A 16,146-nucleotide genomic window follows, 5' to 3' on the forward strand; every position below is an offset into this window, starting at 1 on the left:
CCCCACATCAGTCTCTAGTCCCCCCTGGCCCCCCCGGGCTGGCTGCCATCACCCTGCACTTGCTGCGGGGTGGTGACAGGGTGCTCTGCCCCCGCTTCCAGCCCTGTTTCTCTGGCACGGCCGGCTGGGACGGGGGCGGCTCCATCCCCACATCCCCCCACGGCTCCTGGGCCTCCAGCCCCGTCCCAAAGTCCTCCAGGGCCAGGATGGCGTCGTCGGTCTTGGGGATGCTGCAGCCGGGGCTGAGCAGCTCCTCGGGCAGCGAGAGCCAGGCCAAGTCACGGCTTCAGTCCAGGCTCCGCCCCACAGCTGATGAGGTCACAATGGCCACAGTGGGGGCTCTGTTGCTGGGGCGCACTGGGGGCCACTTGAGCTCCACTCGCTGAGAGCTGCACTGGTGTCCTGGGGGAATCTGACCCCTGATTGCTCTGGAGGGTCGACTGACCCCAAAACTGGTGACCGACGTGAGGATGAACCCGAGTGGGGGCTACAACATGTCCCTTCTGGAAGAGTTACAGGTACCACAGCCGGGGCTCTGCCGAGGGGCTGAGCATCCCCCAGCCAGGGGGAAAACTCCTCCCGAAGTCCCACTGCCGTTTCCCCAGCGCGCAGGAGGACGGGCACGGGCAGATGCTTTGCCCAGGGAGGGCTCCTGGGGCAGGTTTAGTGTCACCGGGTGGAGCACCGAGGAAAAGTGGTTTCTAAGAGAGAAGGAGACTTGTGTTACAGACCGTGTTGCCCGCAGGGCGTTTGAAAGCGGCGACTCCCAAATCGCTCCGTTTCTGCCCATTCCGAAACAACCCACGTAACGTGCTTGCGCTTGTGATTTTAGATAAATTGCTATTTTATGTAAATTGCGATTTCAAGCAATTTTATTAAGCCCTTTCATCCTGTGATTTTTCCGAGGTTGGGGTTTGGGTTTTTCTTGACAAATCCAGAGGGGAGCAGGATGCGTTGCTCGGAAGGGACGGAGGGTGGTGGGGGCTGTCGTGAGAGAGAGGGCAGGAAAGCCACAGGCGCACGATAATCCAGGTGCTGGGTAACACGGGCAAGTCCCGGGAGCTGGCAGGGAGGTAGCAACAAGTTGGCTCTGAAATTAGTACTCAGGGACCAGCAAACTCATCTCCAGACAGGAGCATTTACTCCTGTTGCCCATCAGGTTAACTGGTGCCACCAAGTGCTTCCCGGAGGCCCTTTCAAAGTTGCAGCTGTGTCCTGAGGGTGAGATGCAGTGGCTGGGATTTTCCTTCTTTGAACACGAAAATCCTGGCAATGCCCTTCCCCAGCCCCAGTGCGAGGGGAAAAGAGAAGCCAAAGGATTTATTTCTGTTTGCCCCTGTAATTCTCCTTTGGCTTTTAAGGCAAAGCGGCTCTTCATGCAGCACCAGCAGTGGTACTTCAGGTGAAGAGGGCGTCAGCTCTCAGCCCTTGGCTTTTGCAAGGAGAAAATCGGTGTGTTTGGTGGGAAGCACCCTGGCACCAAGGGAAGCTGGAGCTTCGTAGGGCTGAAGACGAAGCTTTGCCCTTGCAGGCTCTTGAGGGCCTTTGGAGGTTGTTGGTGGCCATGTCCTGTGGCCAAGGGCCAGCTAGTGAGTCCCGCAGGTATCGCGTTTGGAGACTGAAACTTGCTGTGATAAGAAGTGCAGGGTTTGGGGTTTTTTTACCCCAGTTTGGAAATCCTCTTTGTTTGTTTCCAGATAGGAATGACAAGAAGGAAGCAGGAGCTTTGTTTTTCTGGTCTGAAACCCTCAGATCTCTCTCCCTGTAGTAAATCCTTCCCGACTCACCTTGTGTACAGTATAGGTGATGTTATGAGCTGTTTTATTTGGGTATGGGAAAAAAGGCTCCCACCAGTCCGTGTTTTTAGGGCTGCGTCTGGAGGAGGAGGCACGCAGAGGCCTCGTGGACTTGCGTGGAGGCAGGGGTGGATGATGGGTGGGAGGATGTAAGGGAGCTCTACACACCCAGCCCCAACTCATACCTTCTTCTCATTGCCACCCAGAGACACGACGAGGAGGCAATGATTGACCGGGGAAGAGTGAGCAACATTGTCAATATTCACTATGAGAGGGAGGATTTGGAAGGTGAGTCTCTGCAAGTGCTGTGCTTCTGAACAAAACAGCACAGTTCTTTTCACAGAGTTTATATTATGGCTTTTTTAACAAAGGGAAAAAAGCCCCTGCAGAGGCCATGGTGTGAGTTTTAAATGACCCAGAGCCATTGCTTGTTGCTCAGTTGTTGCAAAGCTCGGGTAAAATAAACCTTGATAGGGCAGGCCTGTGACATTCAGGGATCCAGTGAAAAATCACAAAATTAAGAGAAGTTGGTGCTTCCTCCTGGGATAGCTGCACTGATCTGACTGTGGTGTCTGCATCAACCATCCCACGATAGTGAGAGCGCTGCAAATGCTGCTTTTTCTCAGGCCACCGGACCCTGCCTGTGGGCGTGTGGATGCCGCTGGTGAGGCAGAGCCACCGGCGTCACCGACCCCACAGCCAGAAGCATCGGAAACGGGAGCGGGAGAAGGACTCTTCCCCGACGGAGCCAGGCTACCACTGTGAGTCCCACCGCAGCCTTCACTAAACTCCTCAGGGCTACATGGGCGCTGGGGTCCATGTGGCTAGCTGGAGTGACTTGCTGTTCTTCCGAGGGAAAGGGGCATTATTTAGCAAGACCCCCTTTTTCCAAACTTTTCTCAGATTTTTTCTCTCTAAGGCAGTTAAATGCATAATGGAATTAGGGTCACCTTCCGTAGAGGGATCCTGGCTTTAAGAATGGAAATATGGGGAAGGAAAGACGCCCATCCCTATGCAGAGGTGGAATCGATGCTTCTCCTTCTCCGAGGCTCTGTGCAAGCCTGTCCAGAGCCAGGGGAGAGGGCCCAGCCCAATATTTGTGGCTGAACTGGTGCTGATCCGATGCTCACTTTGCACATGAACATGATGCGCCAAATTCAAGCGCGGTAACGGGACGGGGCTTTGTCTTCTGCCCCCAGACACCCCGTCCCAGCGGGTGCAGTTCATCCTGGGGACCAAGGAGGACAAGCAGCACGTCCCCCATGACTTGTTCACCGAGCTGGACGAGATCTGCACGAAAGAGGGTGAGGGTGCCGAGTGGAAGGAAACAGCAAGGTAAGTCTCTGCTGCCGGCTGCGGTAGGAGAGGAGTCCCCATGCTGACAGCGCCCGTGGGCTCTGCCTATTGCTCTGCGAGAGGCGAGGCTTGGCAGCTGCAGGTGCTGCTGTGAGGAGCCTTCTGCTCTCGGCACCCCACAGCTCGATCCCGGGGGCTGCAGGGCTGGGGCTGTTTTCTTGCAATGGGGCTGACGGTGCCCAATGTCTGCAGGTGGCTGAAGTTTGAGGAGGACGTGGAGGATGGCGGCGAGCGCTGGAGCAAGCCCTACGTGGGCACAGTGTCCTTGCAGAGCCTCTTTGCACTGAGGAGCTACATCCTCAGCGGCACAGTGCTGCTGGACATTTGTGCCAACAGCATCGAAGAGATCGCAGGTACCGTGGGCGCGGCGAGTTGCAGTCGATCGGCCAAGGAAACTCTGGCAAAGTCTGTGCTGTAGATTGCTTATAAGTTGGTTCACTGTGTAGAGTCAGACAGAATGGCCAGACGGGGCAAGAGAATTGCATTATTTAGGATGGGAAATAATTACCTTAGTGGAGTGATATTTGAATAAGCACTTCGATGATGTTTTTTTGCAAAAGAAAATTCTTGCTGTGGCAGCAAAGGCTGAACTGTGTTAAAACGTCTTGCTAAGCAAGGCTGAGCCCGCGTTAGGGTATCCTGCGTGGCATGGGCCTCCCCGGGGGCTTCAGGGTTCAGGACTTGTGGGGGTTTCTGCTCTGACAGCTTCATTTCCCTTTGCCGTCCCCAGACACAATCCTGTGCCAGCAAGAACAGTCCACAGAGTTTGACAAGCACGTGCGGGCAAAGGTTCGAGAAGTTCTGATGAAGAAGCATCACCATCAGGAGAACAAAGGAAACAAGCTTTTTGACACTGTCCACTTCTTTCCTGCTGAGAGCAAGAAGCCACTAGACCGGCATGTCCTCGACAAGACAGGTGAGGGTTCCTGCAGGGCTTCGGCCCCGTTAGACTGTGCCTGGCAAAGGGGAAGCATCCCGGTTGCGCTGTGTCTGTCTTTCTGACTGTTTTTCTTACCAGCCCAAACACTCACCCCTCTTCCTTCTGCCACAGCTGCAGAAGCTAAAAATGGGGTGAACCAAGAGACCGGCACAATGGGTTTAAGCAAGGTGAGACACTTGTAGCTTTCTTATGCTTTTGGCGCCAGATTTGCTCTTGCAAACTTGGCTGCAGAGTTCTGTGGTCTTTGTTTTTGGGGTAATTGCCTGAAAACTGCTTGTTGTGCCCAGGCGGAGCTGCGCTTCCTGAAGAAAATTCCTGCTGGCGCTGAAGTGTCCAACGTGCTCGTAGGAGAGCTGGATTTCCTTCAGCAGCCCATCGTGGCATTTGTCCGCCTGACCCCGGCTGTCCTCCTCTCCGGCATGACAGAAGTTCCCATCCGGACAAGGTCTGAATGAGAAGCACAGAAATTTTATGTAAAAAAACCCCAGCAAAACAACATCAGACTGCATGCATCAGTTCGGTGTCCCAAGGGAACGAGGCCAGCGGGAGCAAGCACGTTTCTCCCCTGCACATCTCCCTCACCATTGTTTCTCCCTTCCCTGCTGTATCTTTTAAACCCACTGGCCAATTTTAATGACAGTTGGCCCAAAAGTGAGATTTGGGATTGGTTTTGGTGAATTTCAAATTCACCACAGAGTCGGTGAGCCTATGAGTTCCCTCTCAAACTGTGCTCTGGGCTGGGAGCTCCCAGGGATTTTCTTGGGTGCCCTTTGAGCAAGGGCACGTTCGTCTCTCTCATGTTGTTGTTCTTGCCCAGGTTCCTGTTTGTTTTGCTCGGACCAGAAGGAAAAGGCCATCAGTACCATGAGATCGGCAGGTCCATGGCTACGCTCATGACGGATGAGGTGTGATGAGATAAGAGAGATCTCTGGGTCACTTTTGTCTTTCTTCTCCTCTCCCTGTCTCTATAGTAGTGAGGAAGAGGATTTGCTGTCCCAGCTGCCCGCAGCTCTCCAAATAGCCCACCCCTCGTTCTCAGCCCAAAGCAAACACGCACATTAGCTGGAGGCTGAAATCCCAGCCGGGGTGCATCCTGCACCTCGTCCTTCTCCCTGGGGGTCCCCAGCACGCCGTCCCCAGTGCTGGCATCGCGAGGGCCAGGAAACCTTGCCTTGCTCTGGAAGGAAAAGGCTGTGGTGTGCCATGGGGGACAGGGACTCGTGCAGATACCGGGATGCACAGATTTTTCCTTTTGGGGGAACATTCCCTGCCGTTTTCAGGGGAAAATGATCTTGCATTTAGCCATGAGCTTATTGCTCTGCTCAGGCTGTCCGGGATGGGTTGTCCTCTCATCAGGTTGTCTCCTGTCGGCAGGTTTTCCACGATGTGGCTTATAAAGCCCAGAACCGGGATGACCTCGTGGCCGGCATCGATGAGTTCCTGGATCAGGTCACGGTCTTGCCACCAGGAGAGTGGGATCCGTCGATCCGAATCGAGCCCCCGAAGAACGTCCCTTCGCAGGTGGGTGCTGCGGTGCAGGGAGGCACGAGGGGTCCGGGCAGGACGGCAGCCTGGCTGGGGATGCTGCTCAGGGCCCAAATTCCCAGGGTCCAGTTTGACACAGTCACATTCCCAGAGCAGAAGCAAGGCAAGCCAGCACTTGCAAATCCATCCCTTTATCCTGCTCCCATTTCAACAGCAAAAAAGGAAGATGCCAGGAGCTCCCGATGACAGTGCTTCTCACAGCAAGCCGGAGAAACACAGCGGTCATGAACTGGAGCGAACGGGAAGGTGTGAGCTTTAACAGTTTGGGATTTTTTTCTGTTTGCCTCTCAAATCTGAGCAGGCAGCTTCCCTTCTAGAAGGTTCCTGGGATGAGTTGGCTGAGTGAAGGTGCTCCACGATACCGGCTTGGTCCCCTGGGCTGGGCAGGTGGGAGATCTGGGCAGCTGGGCTCAGCCACAGCATCACTGCTCACAGGTTTTCCTGATCTGGGGTGGAAGCAGATGTGTAAGTGCCTCTGCTGCTTCCCAAAGCAAGGGACTGTTGCAGTAAGAGGGGAGAGGCTCTCAGGTTGGGTCCTTTTTCTTTTGGTCGGAGGGGTGTGTTTGAGGGCCTGTTTCTACTGGGTATGAAATGGGAGGAGGCAAGTGTTTCTGTGGAGCAGCGCTTGTGAGGGCCCTTCTGCAGCAGAGCAAAACTCCCGTGTGTTCTTCCACGAGAACAGTCTATATTTTTATTGTCCTTTCCTCCAGGCTCTTTGGAGGCTTGATCCGGGATGTGAAGAGGAAAGCCCCGTGGTTCTTGAGCGACTTTCGGGACGGACTGAGGCTGCAGTGTCTGGCGTCCTTCCTCTTCCTCTACTGTGCCTGCATGTCCCCCGTCATCACCTTCGGGGGGCTGCTGGGGGAGGCGACCGACGGCCACATCGTGAGCACCAATCTCTGTTGGGTGGCACGGGGGAGGGTAACACTCGTGCAAAAGTCCTCGCTGCAGTGAATTTGCTCTGGTTTTGGGTTTTTCCCTCATGATTTATTTCCTGACTGCTGCCTCTTTTCCCCGGACAGAGTGCCATGGAGTCGCTGCTGGGCGCATCCATGACCGGCGTGGTGTTTTCCCTCTTTGCCGGCCAACCCCTCACCATCCTCGGCAGCACCGGACCCGTCCTTGTCTTTGAGAAGATCCTCTACAAATTCTGCAAGTAAGGCTGCCTGCCGCGACTGGGTGCTGCCAGAGCCTTCAGAAGGCAGCAGTGATGGAGAAAAGATGTTTTTCTTCGGTTTTTTTGGTGGTAGTTGTTAGATTTGTCTTCTGTGTCCAAGACATTGCCCGCTGCTGCTGCTTTAGTATGTGATGGCGCAAGACCCTTCGGCCTCTGAAGGACGGATGGGGAGTTTGGGGTTTCTAGGACTGAAGTACAGCAGCAGCAGGAGGAGAAGCCACAAGAATATGGAGGCCCAAGATGGGCTGCACAAGGAAGATGAGACAAATCAGTCTGGTCTGGGAAGGAGGGAAGACTTGCTTTTCTCCAAGTACAAAAGCGGGCACTTTTTACCCCGGATTTTGCTGGGAGACGAAAGGCATTTTTCCCAAATATCCAAATAGTTTTTCTGTATTTGGCCATCAGGGTGATGGGGGAGAACACCATCTTGCACACCAGCTGCAATTAGCCTCAATTAGATAACTGCTAAACGATGATAATGAAATAACTGGCCTCTGCTCCTGCAGCCCCCCACCCTGCACCACAGCCCCGAGGCTGTCTGTGGTAGTATGTGGAAACTGCATGTACCCTCCACAGCCTTGACGGGCTCCTACACTGCTTTCCCCTTTGCGGGAAGGCCTGGCTCGGAGCCTCGTGCTGCCCTTCCCACACTTGTGTCATTTTGATTTCCCAGGGAACACGCGCTCTCCTATCTCTCTCTGCGGGCGTGCATCGGGCTGTGGACCGCCTTCTTCTCCATAGCGCTGGTGGCCACCGATGCCAGCTCTCTGGTGTGCTACATCACCCGCTTCACTGAAGAAGTCTTCGCCTCCCTCATCTGCCTCATCTTCATCTACGAGGCTCTGGAGAAGCTGAGTCACCTGTGGGAGATCTACCCTGTGCACATGCACAGCAAGCTCGACTTGCTCACCACCTACTAGTGGGTTTTTCCTCCTAAAACACGGCTGTGCCTTGGCAGGAGCTCAGGGCTGCACCTTCACCGCCTTCCCCTGACCCCTCTCTTGGCCTATCTCGTCCCAGCTGTAAGTGTGAGGCACCGGCCCATCCCAGCAATGAAACCCTGCGCTTCTGGGAGAGCAACAACATCACTGTGTCTGGCATCGCCTGGGAAAACCTCACGGTGACTGTAAGTGCCCTGAGCCACTGCTGGGGGAAGGGACGATTTGTCTCTTACCCTTTCCTGCCATGGCTCTCTTAGACCTCCTTCCCCGTTCCCTCTTTCTCTATCCCCAAGAGTTTCCAGCGTTTCCTTCCCCTCTGGTGTCTTCTTCAGCCACGGCTACCTGCCGTTCTGGGGGAGGATGTGCCCTGGCTCTGTGTTATGGTGTCCTATCACCTCCCATCTCTCCGCTCTCCTCTCTGCAGTTCCCTGTGTCACTCGTTCAGCTGCTGCTGCTCATTAACTATAAATCTCCAGCAGCAGCAGCAGTAGTCACAGGACCTCTGACCGTGATCCTCAAATCCCGCTTGTTATCCCGAGTTTCCTTGCCGCACGTGCACTGCCTTTGTGTCCTGATGCTCTGTTGCTCCAGGAATGTCGGTACTTGCATGGAGAGTTTCAAGGACCTGCCTGTGGACACAACGGCCCCTACGCACCCAATGTCCTCTTCTGGTGCTGCATCCTCTTCTTCTCCACCTTTGCGCTGTCAAGCTTCTTGAAGAAGTTTAAAACCAGCCGTTACTTCTCAACCAGAGTAAGCAGAAAATGGTGGCCTGCCGCAGTCTCCACGCTCATTTCCCAAAATGGCTTTCCTGGAGCACTGAGCAGTGTTTGCCACCATTTGGTCAAGCTGGGAAACACTGACCTTGGAGACCGAGCTCTCCATCAGCTGCCACGTCCCTCACTCATTTTCATCAGTGCAAAGCCATTGTAGTGTTTCCCACCTGCCTCATGACCTTCCCCGGAGCAATTTTTTGCTCAGGCAGTGGGAAATCATGTCTTCCAAAGTGTTGGGTTTTTTTCCCACCTTCTGGGCGTCATGTGCTCAAGGGGAAAGTTGGTTCAAACGAGGAACAAATGGTGCCTCGGTGCCTTACTCCCATTTTAGCGGTGAGCGTGGCTGTAGTGGCAGACATCTATTCCCTTATTTCTTAATTAATTTTTTTAAAGGTCTGAATTCAAACAACCCTTTTCCACCCAATTAAGCACCAGATCTCCCAGGGACAAACACAACGGCAGCACCTAACCAAGGGATCTTGCTGCGTGTCTGCAGGGCAGGGGGCGGGGGTGTGTGTTAACCAGCCTTCACGTTGTTGATGTCCCCAACTCTTCCACCTCATGTTAGGGCCCCGTTTGCGATGCCCCTCTCAGCTCTGGTTTCTTGCCCCAGGTACGGTCCACAGTAAGTGACTTTGCTGTTTTCCTCACCATCGTCATCATGGTGCTCATGGACTTTGCGCTTGGGATCCCATCCCCGAAGCTCCACGTCCCCCATATGTTCAAGGTAACGGGAGGGTTTGGCTTGGAGCTGGTTTCAGCTCTTGGGGATGCCCCAAGGGGATGTCAGGGCAGGGCAGGTCTGAGTCTGGAGGAGGTGCTGGTGCTGTGACCGTCTCTTCTTCCACCTCTGAACGCATCGTTTCCTTCTGGAAATGAGAAGGCAGCCCCAAACTAGATACCTACAGGAGAAGTATCTGTAGATGCTTGCACAGAGGACACTGGTGCTCTGAACCCCACGGGAGAGGGCCACATGAAGCCAGGGCTGGGAGATGCTCTGACACAGGCAGGGAGGGAAAATCAAAGCCAGTGAAGGGGCTGGGCTGGGGGACAATGCTGAGGTATGAGCTTTGTTGCAGCCTACCAGAGACGACCGCGGGTGGTTCATCAACCCCATTGGACCCAACCCTTGGTGGACGGTGTTGGCTGCGCTCATCCCAGCTCTGCTCTGCACCATCTTGATCTTCATGGACCAGCAGATCACTGCTGTTATTGTGAACAGGAAGGAGCACAGGCTGAAGGTACGGGGCTGCAAGAGATGACCCCACCCCCAGCCCACTCCGGGCTGCAGGGACAGGGAGAAGCTCCTATACCAAATGCTTTGTGAAGGCCTTGCTTTGGGACAACGTCAGGCTGCGGGGCAGGATGCTCTCCTGAACTCACGATGACACAGGGAGAGAATGACAGGGGAGTTCAGATAAGCGATCTTTTGGAGGCCCAAAGTAATGTTAGAGCAATATAGAAGCACGTTTCTGATTTTAAATGTCAGCAGCAGCTGGGGGAACGAATTGTTCTGATGTGCTGCCAGGGGTAACTGAGAGTCACATCTTACTTGCAAGTGGTGGAAATTTACGAACGAAAAAAAACAGTCTCTCCAAATCCACTTAGTCTGAACTCCTGCCAGATTTTGCGCAGAGGCTGGCGACGTCCTTAGTCTTTTCCAATTCTCGTTTTAAATTTTCAAGAAGTTGGCTTGTGCTCAAGTAGGGTTTGAGCCTGACTTGTGATGTTGTCCTTGCTCTTGTGCTGCGGGATGCTGGATCTCATGTTTTGCTCCCTGCAGAAAGGATGCGGGTACCACCTGGACCTTCTCATCGTGGCCGTGATGCTCGGGGTCTGCTCCGTGATGGGGCTGCCCTGGTTTGTGGCTGCGACCGTCCTGTCCCTCACCCACGTGAGCAGCCTCAAAGTAGAGTCCAAGTGCTCAGCTCCAGGAGAACAACCCCAGTTTCTGGGAATACGAGAGCAGAGAGTCACTGGCTTGATGATCTTTGTGCTCATGGGCTGCTCCGTCTTCTTCACGTCTCTGTTAAAGGTGAGAGGAAAATGCAAAACACCCAACCACCGTGAGCTTTTTGGGGTTATGCACAAGTAGTCCCCTCTCTGCAGGGCTGAGCGGTTGTGGAGCGGAGGAGGAGGTGATCCCAGACCCTGGGGCTTGACCACAGTGGGAACCAGCCTTGGTCGCTTTCCAGGCCTGCAGAGTCCCGTTTGCTGTGCTCGAGGCAAGCGAGCAACGCAGCGGCTTTAACTTTCAGGCATCTTTCAGGCCCACCCGTGTTTATGGGTTGCAGCTAAGGGTATTCAGAGCAGGACATCTGCTGTCTTTCAAACAGGCAGCACTTCACTGGTTGCAGTTTGCTGCTCCCGATGCCCCAGAACTGCCGTTCCCAGTAGCTGAACAACTGACATCGTCCCCATGGGCTTCCTCACACAAAGTGGTCTCCTCTCTAGGCTGAAAGCAGGCACGTCACTTTTGCATGGTGCCACAAGAATATGTAGAAACAGAACATGGCATTCGGTGAGGTCACCTCTTTTCCTCCAACCTTTCTGAAAAAGAGGATTATTCTCATGAAAGAACTCCAAAGTTCAGCCTCAGCAGAGCATTAGCTCACTCGCACGCACAGAATCTCTGATGGGGAGAATCTGACACACCTCTTACCCTGTGGGAAGTGGAAAGCTTTAGGCAATTTTAGGCAGTGCCTGTAGAAGAGAGGGGTAATACTGAAAATGCAATTTAACCCCCCAAATGAGTGCATTCTCTGGTTTCAGTTTATACCAATGCCGGTGCTTTATGGCGTCTTTCTCTACATGGGCGTGTCGTCGCTCGGAGGCATTCAGGTACGGACTCTTGTGCAGCGTGTCGGCTCCCTGGTATTTCACCTCCGTAGAAGCAGGAAAAAAGTGGCAGCATGGGAAAAAACCTCTCCAAAAGCGAGCTATGACAATGTTTTGTGTAAGGGGAAGATTGGTGGATGCACGGCAGGTATAGAGGGCTGGGCGGAGCAGGCGGGTTCAGCGCTCTCCGTTACACAGTTTAGAGCAGGTTGGTGTTTGGTTCTGTGAAAATGGGGGAATTCAGTGCAAAGGGAAGATGGTTTCTCCCACTGGTGGAAATCCTTGCTGGGGGATTCAGTGGGCCACAAAGGCTGTTAATAGACCAGCATGGAATAACGGCAGCTTGGTGGGCAGCCCTCATGGGCAAGCTGGTTTATAGAGGGAGTAAAGGGAAAATGAGTGCTGCTCCCAGGAGGAACACAGTGGGATCCAGGATTTCTCATTGCACATGAAGTCCTGAAAACTCCCAACATGTCTCAACAGGGCCAGAAACTTCCTGCAGTCCCAAGATGGCCACTAATTGCTTTTATTTTGCAGTTCTTTGACCGCCTGAAGCTGTTCTGGATGCCGGCGAAACACCAGCCGGATTTCCTCTACCTGCGGCACGTCCCCTTGAGAAAGGTGCATCTCTTCACCATGATCCAGCTGATCTGCCTCATCCTGCTCTGGGCCATCAAGGTGTCCCGTGCCGCCGTCATCTTCCCCGTGATGGTAAGAGCCAGAGTGCCGCTGGGCAGTGGGATGTTTGCAGCACTAGAGGGAGATGTAGCCTCATCTCTGGCCTCACCACATCTTCCCTCTGACTTGTGAAGGATTTGGCTCTCATTTTTGTCCGGAAGATGATGGATTTCTGCTTCTCGAAGCGAGAGCTCAGTTTTCTGGATGACCTTATGCCAAAAAGCAAGGTGTTGGACAGTGCCAAGAATGAAGCCGAAGGAGAAGAGGTAACACTTGATGGGTGCTGGGGCTGAACATCGCCCTCGAGCTGTGAGATCGCCTGTTTCTATCACAGCTTGTCTTGAAATGCTGGGGGAAGGTCAGGACTCAGCAGAACTACATCCTAATAGCCTGGATCCCGCAGTGCAACCTTTCTTCCTAAATTAGGAGGGAGCTTAACACTTCAATGGAGGTATAATCTTCAAAACGAATTATTTATAACAAAGATGGAAAGCTTCGCCCATAATGGTGTTTTTAACCTCCAGTGTTTGGAGTGAAAGGACTTTACCCTGCTGCACTCACAGCTAAAGCTGCCAAGAGTCAGGAGAGGGCAGCAGGCACTGTTTTTGCTGGGTGTTTAGTTTACCTCCACTTGGATCAAAGACAGAGAACTTGATTTGTCCCTCTTATACCAGGAGCCCCAGAAGATGTTGGAAGCTGCTGCTACAAAGTCAGTTCAGCTGAAACTGGGGAAGACCAGCGACTCAGCTACCCCAAAGCAGAGCAGTGACAGGTAAAGCCCCACCCAGAGCCAGGACCCGCAGCAAGATTAGTTGGAGGGGGTTTGGCAGAGATTTCCCCCCTTGTATCTTTATGGAGCACCCCACAGAAAGCAGCAGTCAGCCTGGTGGGAAATGCCAATTTAGGGGCAGGGCTGCAAGGAGGTGATGGCAGGGCTCTGACCCCAAGCAGAGTGGCTGCTCACCACGTTTGACCCAAAAGCTGACCTCATCAGTGACTTGACAGTGGCTGGAGATCCTCACACTTAACAATGAGGAGTTGCAGGCACGATCCCTAGCAGCGGTGGCTTAGGAGCCCACTGCAGGGCCAAACACCAGCAAGAGCCTTTGCTTGGAGCTGTTGCTCTGCAGCTCTCTGGTTTGACTCCCCAAACTCCTCAGCCAGCACAACCCCCCGTGCTTACGCTGAGCTTTGGTTCTCCGGCCCCCTTGTGCCTCATGCTGCTGCGCTTGGTGGCATAAGTTCCTGTCCTCACAGATTGCTGTGTGAAATACTTCTTGCAGGGTGGCTGTGAGAGAATGAAATGTCATATGACTGTCTCAAAGCTTGCTTGTATCTGTGCAAACCTCCAAGAGAAGCTGCTTCGGCCTGTGAATTGAACGAAATTCTCTGCTGCCCCGAGAAGCGGGCGTCTACTGAAGGATGCACTCTCCACTTCTTTGCAGTTGCATTGTCCGGACTCTTCATAGAAGCTCCAAAGGGGAAGAGCTGTGCTGAGCTGGCCCCATTCTGTAGCTGTTCGTGGCTCCATTGTGTAGGCCAGGCTCCATGCATGCATGGCTGATGAACGGGTAAGAGGCAAACGTTCCTGCCCTTGAAGCTGGATGCAACAAAACCTGTTGGACCAGAGAAAAAAAAAGGGCGATCAGATATGCTGATCAGCTGGTACTATGAACTAAAAAAGGCAGCTGAAAACCTTGCTCTTTGTGCATCCACCATGGAAGCCAGACCCGTGTGCACCCACCACCAAAGAACTGAAGGCTGAGGACCAAAGGGATGCCGCGGTATCCATGGTGGTGACTGTTCTTGCAGCCCTATCCCGCATCCTTGCTTTATTTCTGCCTTTTCCTTCCATTCTGTCCTACCGCTACCCCTCTTCACTTTTTTAATAATAAAAACCTATTTGGGGTATACGGCATTTGACCTTGTTTGTGTCTTAATCTCACTCTTGGGATCGTATCGAAACCTCCCCCGACATTGGATTGGGACAGCGGCTCCTTGCACATTTGATATCTGAGATGACATGGATGAACCCACCGTGTAACTCCCCCAGGGTCAGGCAGGACCCCGACCCGCCGGGGGAGCAGGAGGCAGACGATGGAGATGCACCCACGGACACGGCACCGATGGTAAACCAGCTGATGCTGCACCTTGCTGTAGGGTCTCTAATGTGCTGTGGGCCGTGCGGAGGTGTTCCCCCCCGCCCTTTCCGGGGGTCCCCAGGCTGCCGGGCTCCCCCCGGCCCCACAGCTGGGAGCTGTGGTCTCCTGACCCCTGGCCACTCGCTGGCAGTAGCGACCCACGGCCATGCAGCGACAGGGCTGGGAACAGGGCTGGGGGCTGCCTGCGCCCCACTTTGGGGATCCCAAAAAGCCCCAGGGCAGGTTGTATCCCCAGTGTGTCCCATGATGGGGGTGGCCTGTGCCCCTGCACACCCATGTGCGTGGGGGTCTGTCCCTGTCTCTGGTGGCAGCTGGCACAGGGGGAGGGTGGCCAGGAGTGTCCCCACCAGTGGCCTGGAGCTCGTCACTGCTGCGGGGCCAGAGGCCAGGCGGGGCCAGCACCTAGGAGCGATGACAGCACAGGGACGCACCGGGACAGGGACCAAGGGACGTGCTGGGGTGCGCTGGGGAGGAACCGCCCAGTCCCTCCCAGTGCCCCCCCCTCAGCGCGTCCTCGCTACTTCCTCCAGCGTCTGCTGGGCTCACCCCCAGCCCCCTCCTCCATGTCCTCAGTGCATCCCCCGGCCCCCACCCCAACACCCCCGGGACATCCCCCATCCCCACCCCACTGCCTGCCCCTCTCCCTCCCCGGGGTGCCTGGGGGCAGCTCCCTGGGCCTTCCCCAGCACATTCCGGGGCATCCCCCGGTCCCCACTACCCCAGCACTCCCTTGCCAGCCCTGGAGAGCTGCCTCCTGGGCAGAGCCCCCCCCCCGCCAGCGCCGGCCCTGGCGGGCACCTCCGTGGCTGCTGCCACCATCTCCATCGCTGGGGATCGGCAGCTGGACGAGGCCGCCCGGGCGTGCACCCCCTGCACCCCCCACCCGTGCCCGCAGCCAGTATGCAGCAGCAGCACAGGACACACATGGGAGCTGCGGGCTGGGCTGGGCTGCCAGCGGAGAGCCCGGGCAGGAGGGGGGCGCTCTCCCTGCCCCACTCCAGGGGCACCCAAACACTTGCAAGGGCAGAGAAGGGTGGGTCTAGACTCACGCTCCTGTAAGATTCTGGTCGTTTTCATCTTGAAAGAGGGTTCATGGGGGCAGCTCTTGGGGAGTAGCTTTAATCTGCCCGACGCTTCCCTAGGTGGGAACGTGAAGTGGAAGAGACGGTTTGTCAGGGCTGGTGCTGGTGCCCAGAAAGCGGGTTCATTGCCTGCTGGGCAACAGGTCAATAATCCCACACTTATTTTTTTTAGGCTTGCACAGGCCTGTGGGCTCGGCCCTTTCCCACAAATCAAGCACCCCAACGAGGCTTTTCCTGCTAGATTTATACACAGAACTTGCAGAGAGTAATTTCCCAAGCCTATCCTCTCTAGGAGGGCTGGTTACTAATTTACATACAATTATAACACTGCTGACACAAGACTTCTACTCTACGCATGCTGAGGGGAAGGGTCTTCACCTGGCCAAGGGTCTGCTTGACCTACAGGCAAGATTTTTAGTATTCTAATGAGGGCAGTTCAGTGAAGGATCACTGGACCTTGAGTTTGCTTGCCCAGTTGGCAATGTACCCTCTTCAAGGTCGAATGGCTCCGGGATGTCCTGGCTCAAAGGCAGCTGTCGACCTGTTCTGCTGGTGTCTTTAACATAGACAAAGGACATCTTGCTTGACCTAAGCATGGCTACATTGTTCTAAAAGTTTAACCTTCAACACCACTGCTTCAAAAACAGGGAAAAGATCACGTCTCAATTATAAAAAAGTTTGCTCAGAACAGGACATAATCTGGGCAGCAATACTGCTCAGTTGATGCTCGAGTATCTGCTGTACATTTCTGAGTGCACAGGGGACTGTCGACACGTTCTGTAAGAAACAACTGCTTTCAAAAAGAGTTCTTCATAGAAAAAGTAGGCTCAGTGCTTAAAGGGGAAATACCCATAG

The 16,146-nt window shown here is 54.4% G+C and overlaps 1 protein-coding gene across 1 annotated transcript; it reads left to right on the forward strand.

Moving 5' to 3' along the window:
- The first annotated feature begins 206 nt into the window (after positions 1-206).
- LOC141969774 (electroneutral sodium bicarbonate exchanger 1-like) lies at positions 207-12,859 on the forward strand. Its single transcript, XM_074925853.1, is given in 24 exon segments — positions 207-332; positions 435-518; positions 1,868-2,084; positions 2,423-2,557; positions 2,996-3,131; positions 3,345-3,505; positions 3,883-4,068; positions 4,171-4,259; positions 4,380-4,537; positions 4,910-4,997; positions 5,467-5,613; positions 5,792-5,883; positions 6,348-6,522; positions 6,660-6,793; positions 7,488-7,733; positions 7,835-7,940; positions 8,347-8,508; positions 9,145-9,258; positions 9,611-9,772; positions 10,315-10,566; positions 11,304-11,372; positions 11,907-12,080; positions 12,182-12,313; positions 12,722-12,859. Coding segments are annotated over 24 exon segments (3,483 nt in total).
- Positions 12,860-16,146: the final 3,287 nt, after the last annotated feature.

The sequence above is a fragment of the Athene noctua genome, chromosome 24 (assembly GCF_965140245.1).
Source record: "Athene noctua chromosome 24, bAthNoc1.hap1.1, whole genome shotgun sequence".
Lineage (NCBI taxonomy): Eukaryota > Metazoa > Chordata > Aves > Strigiformes > Strigidae > Athene > Athene noctua.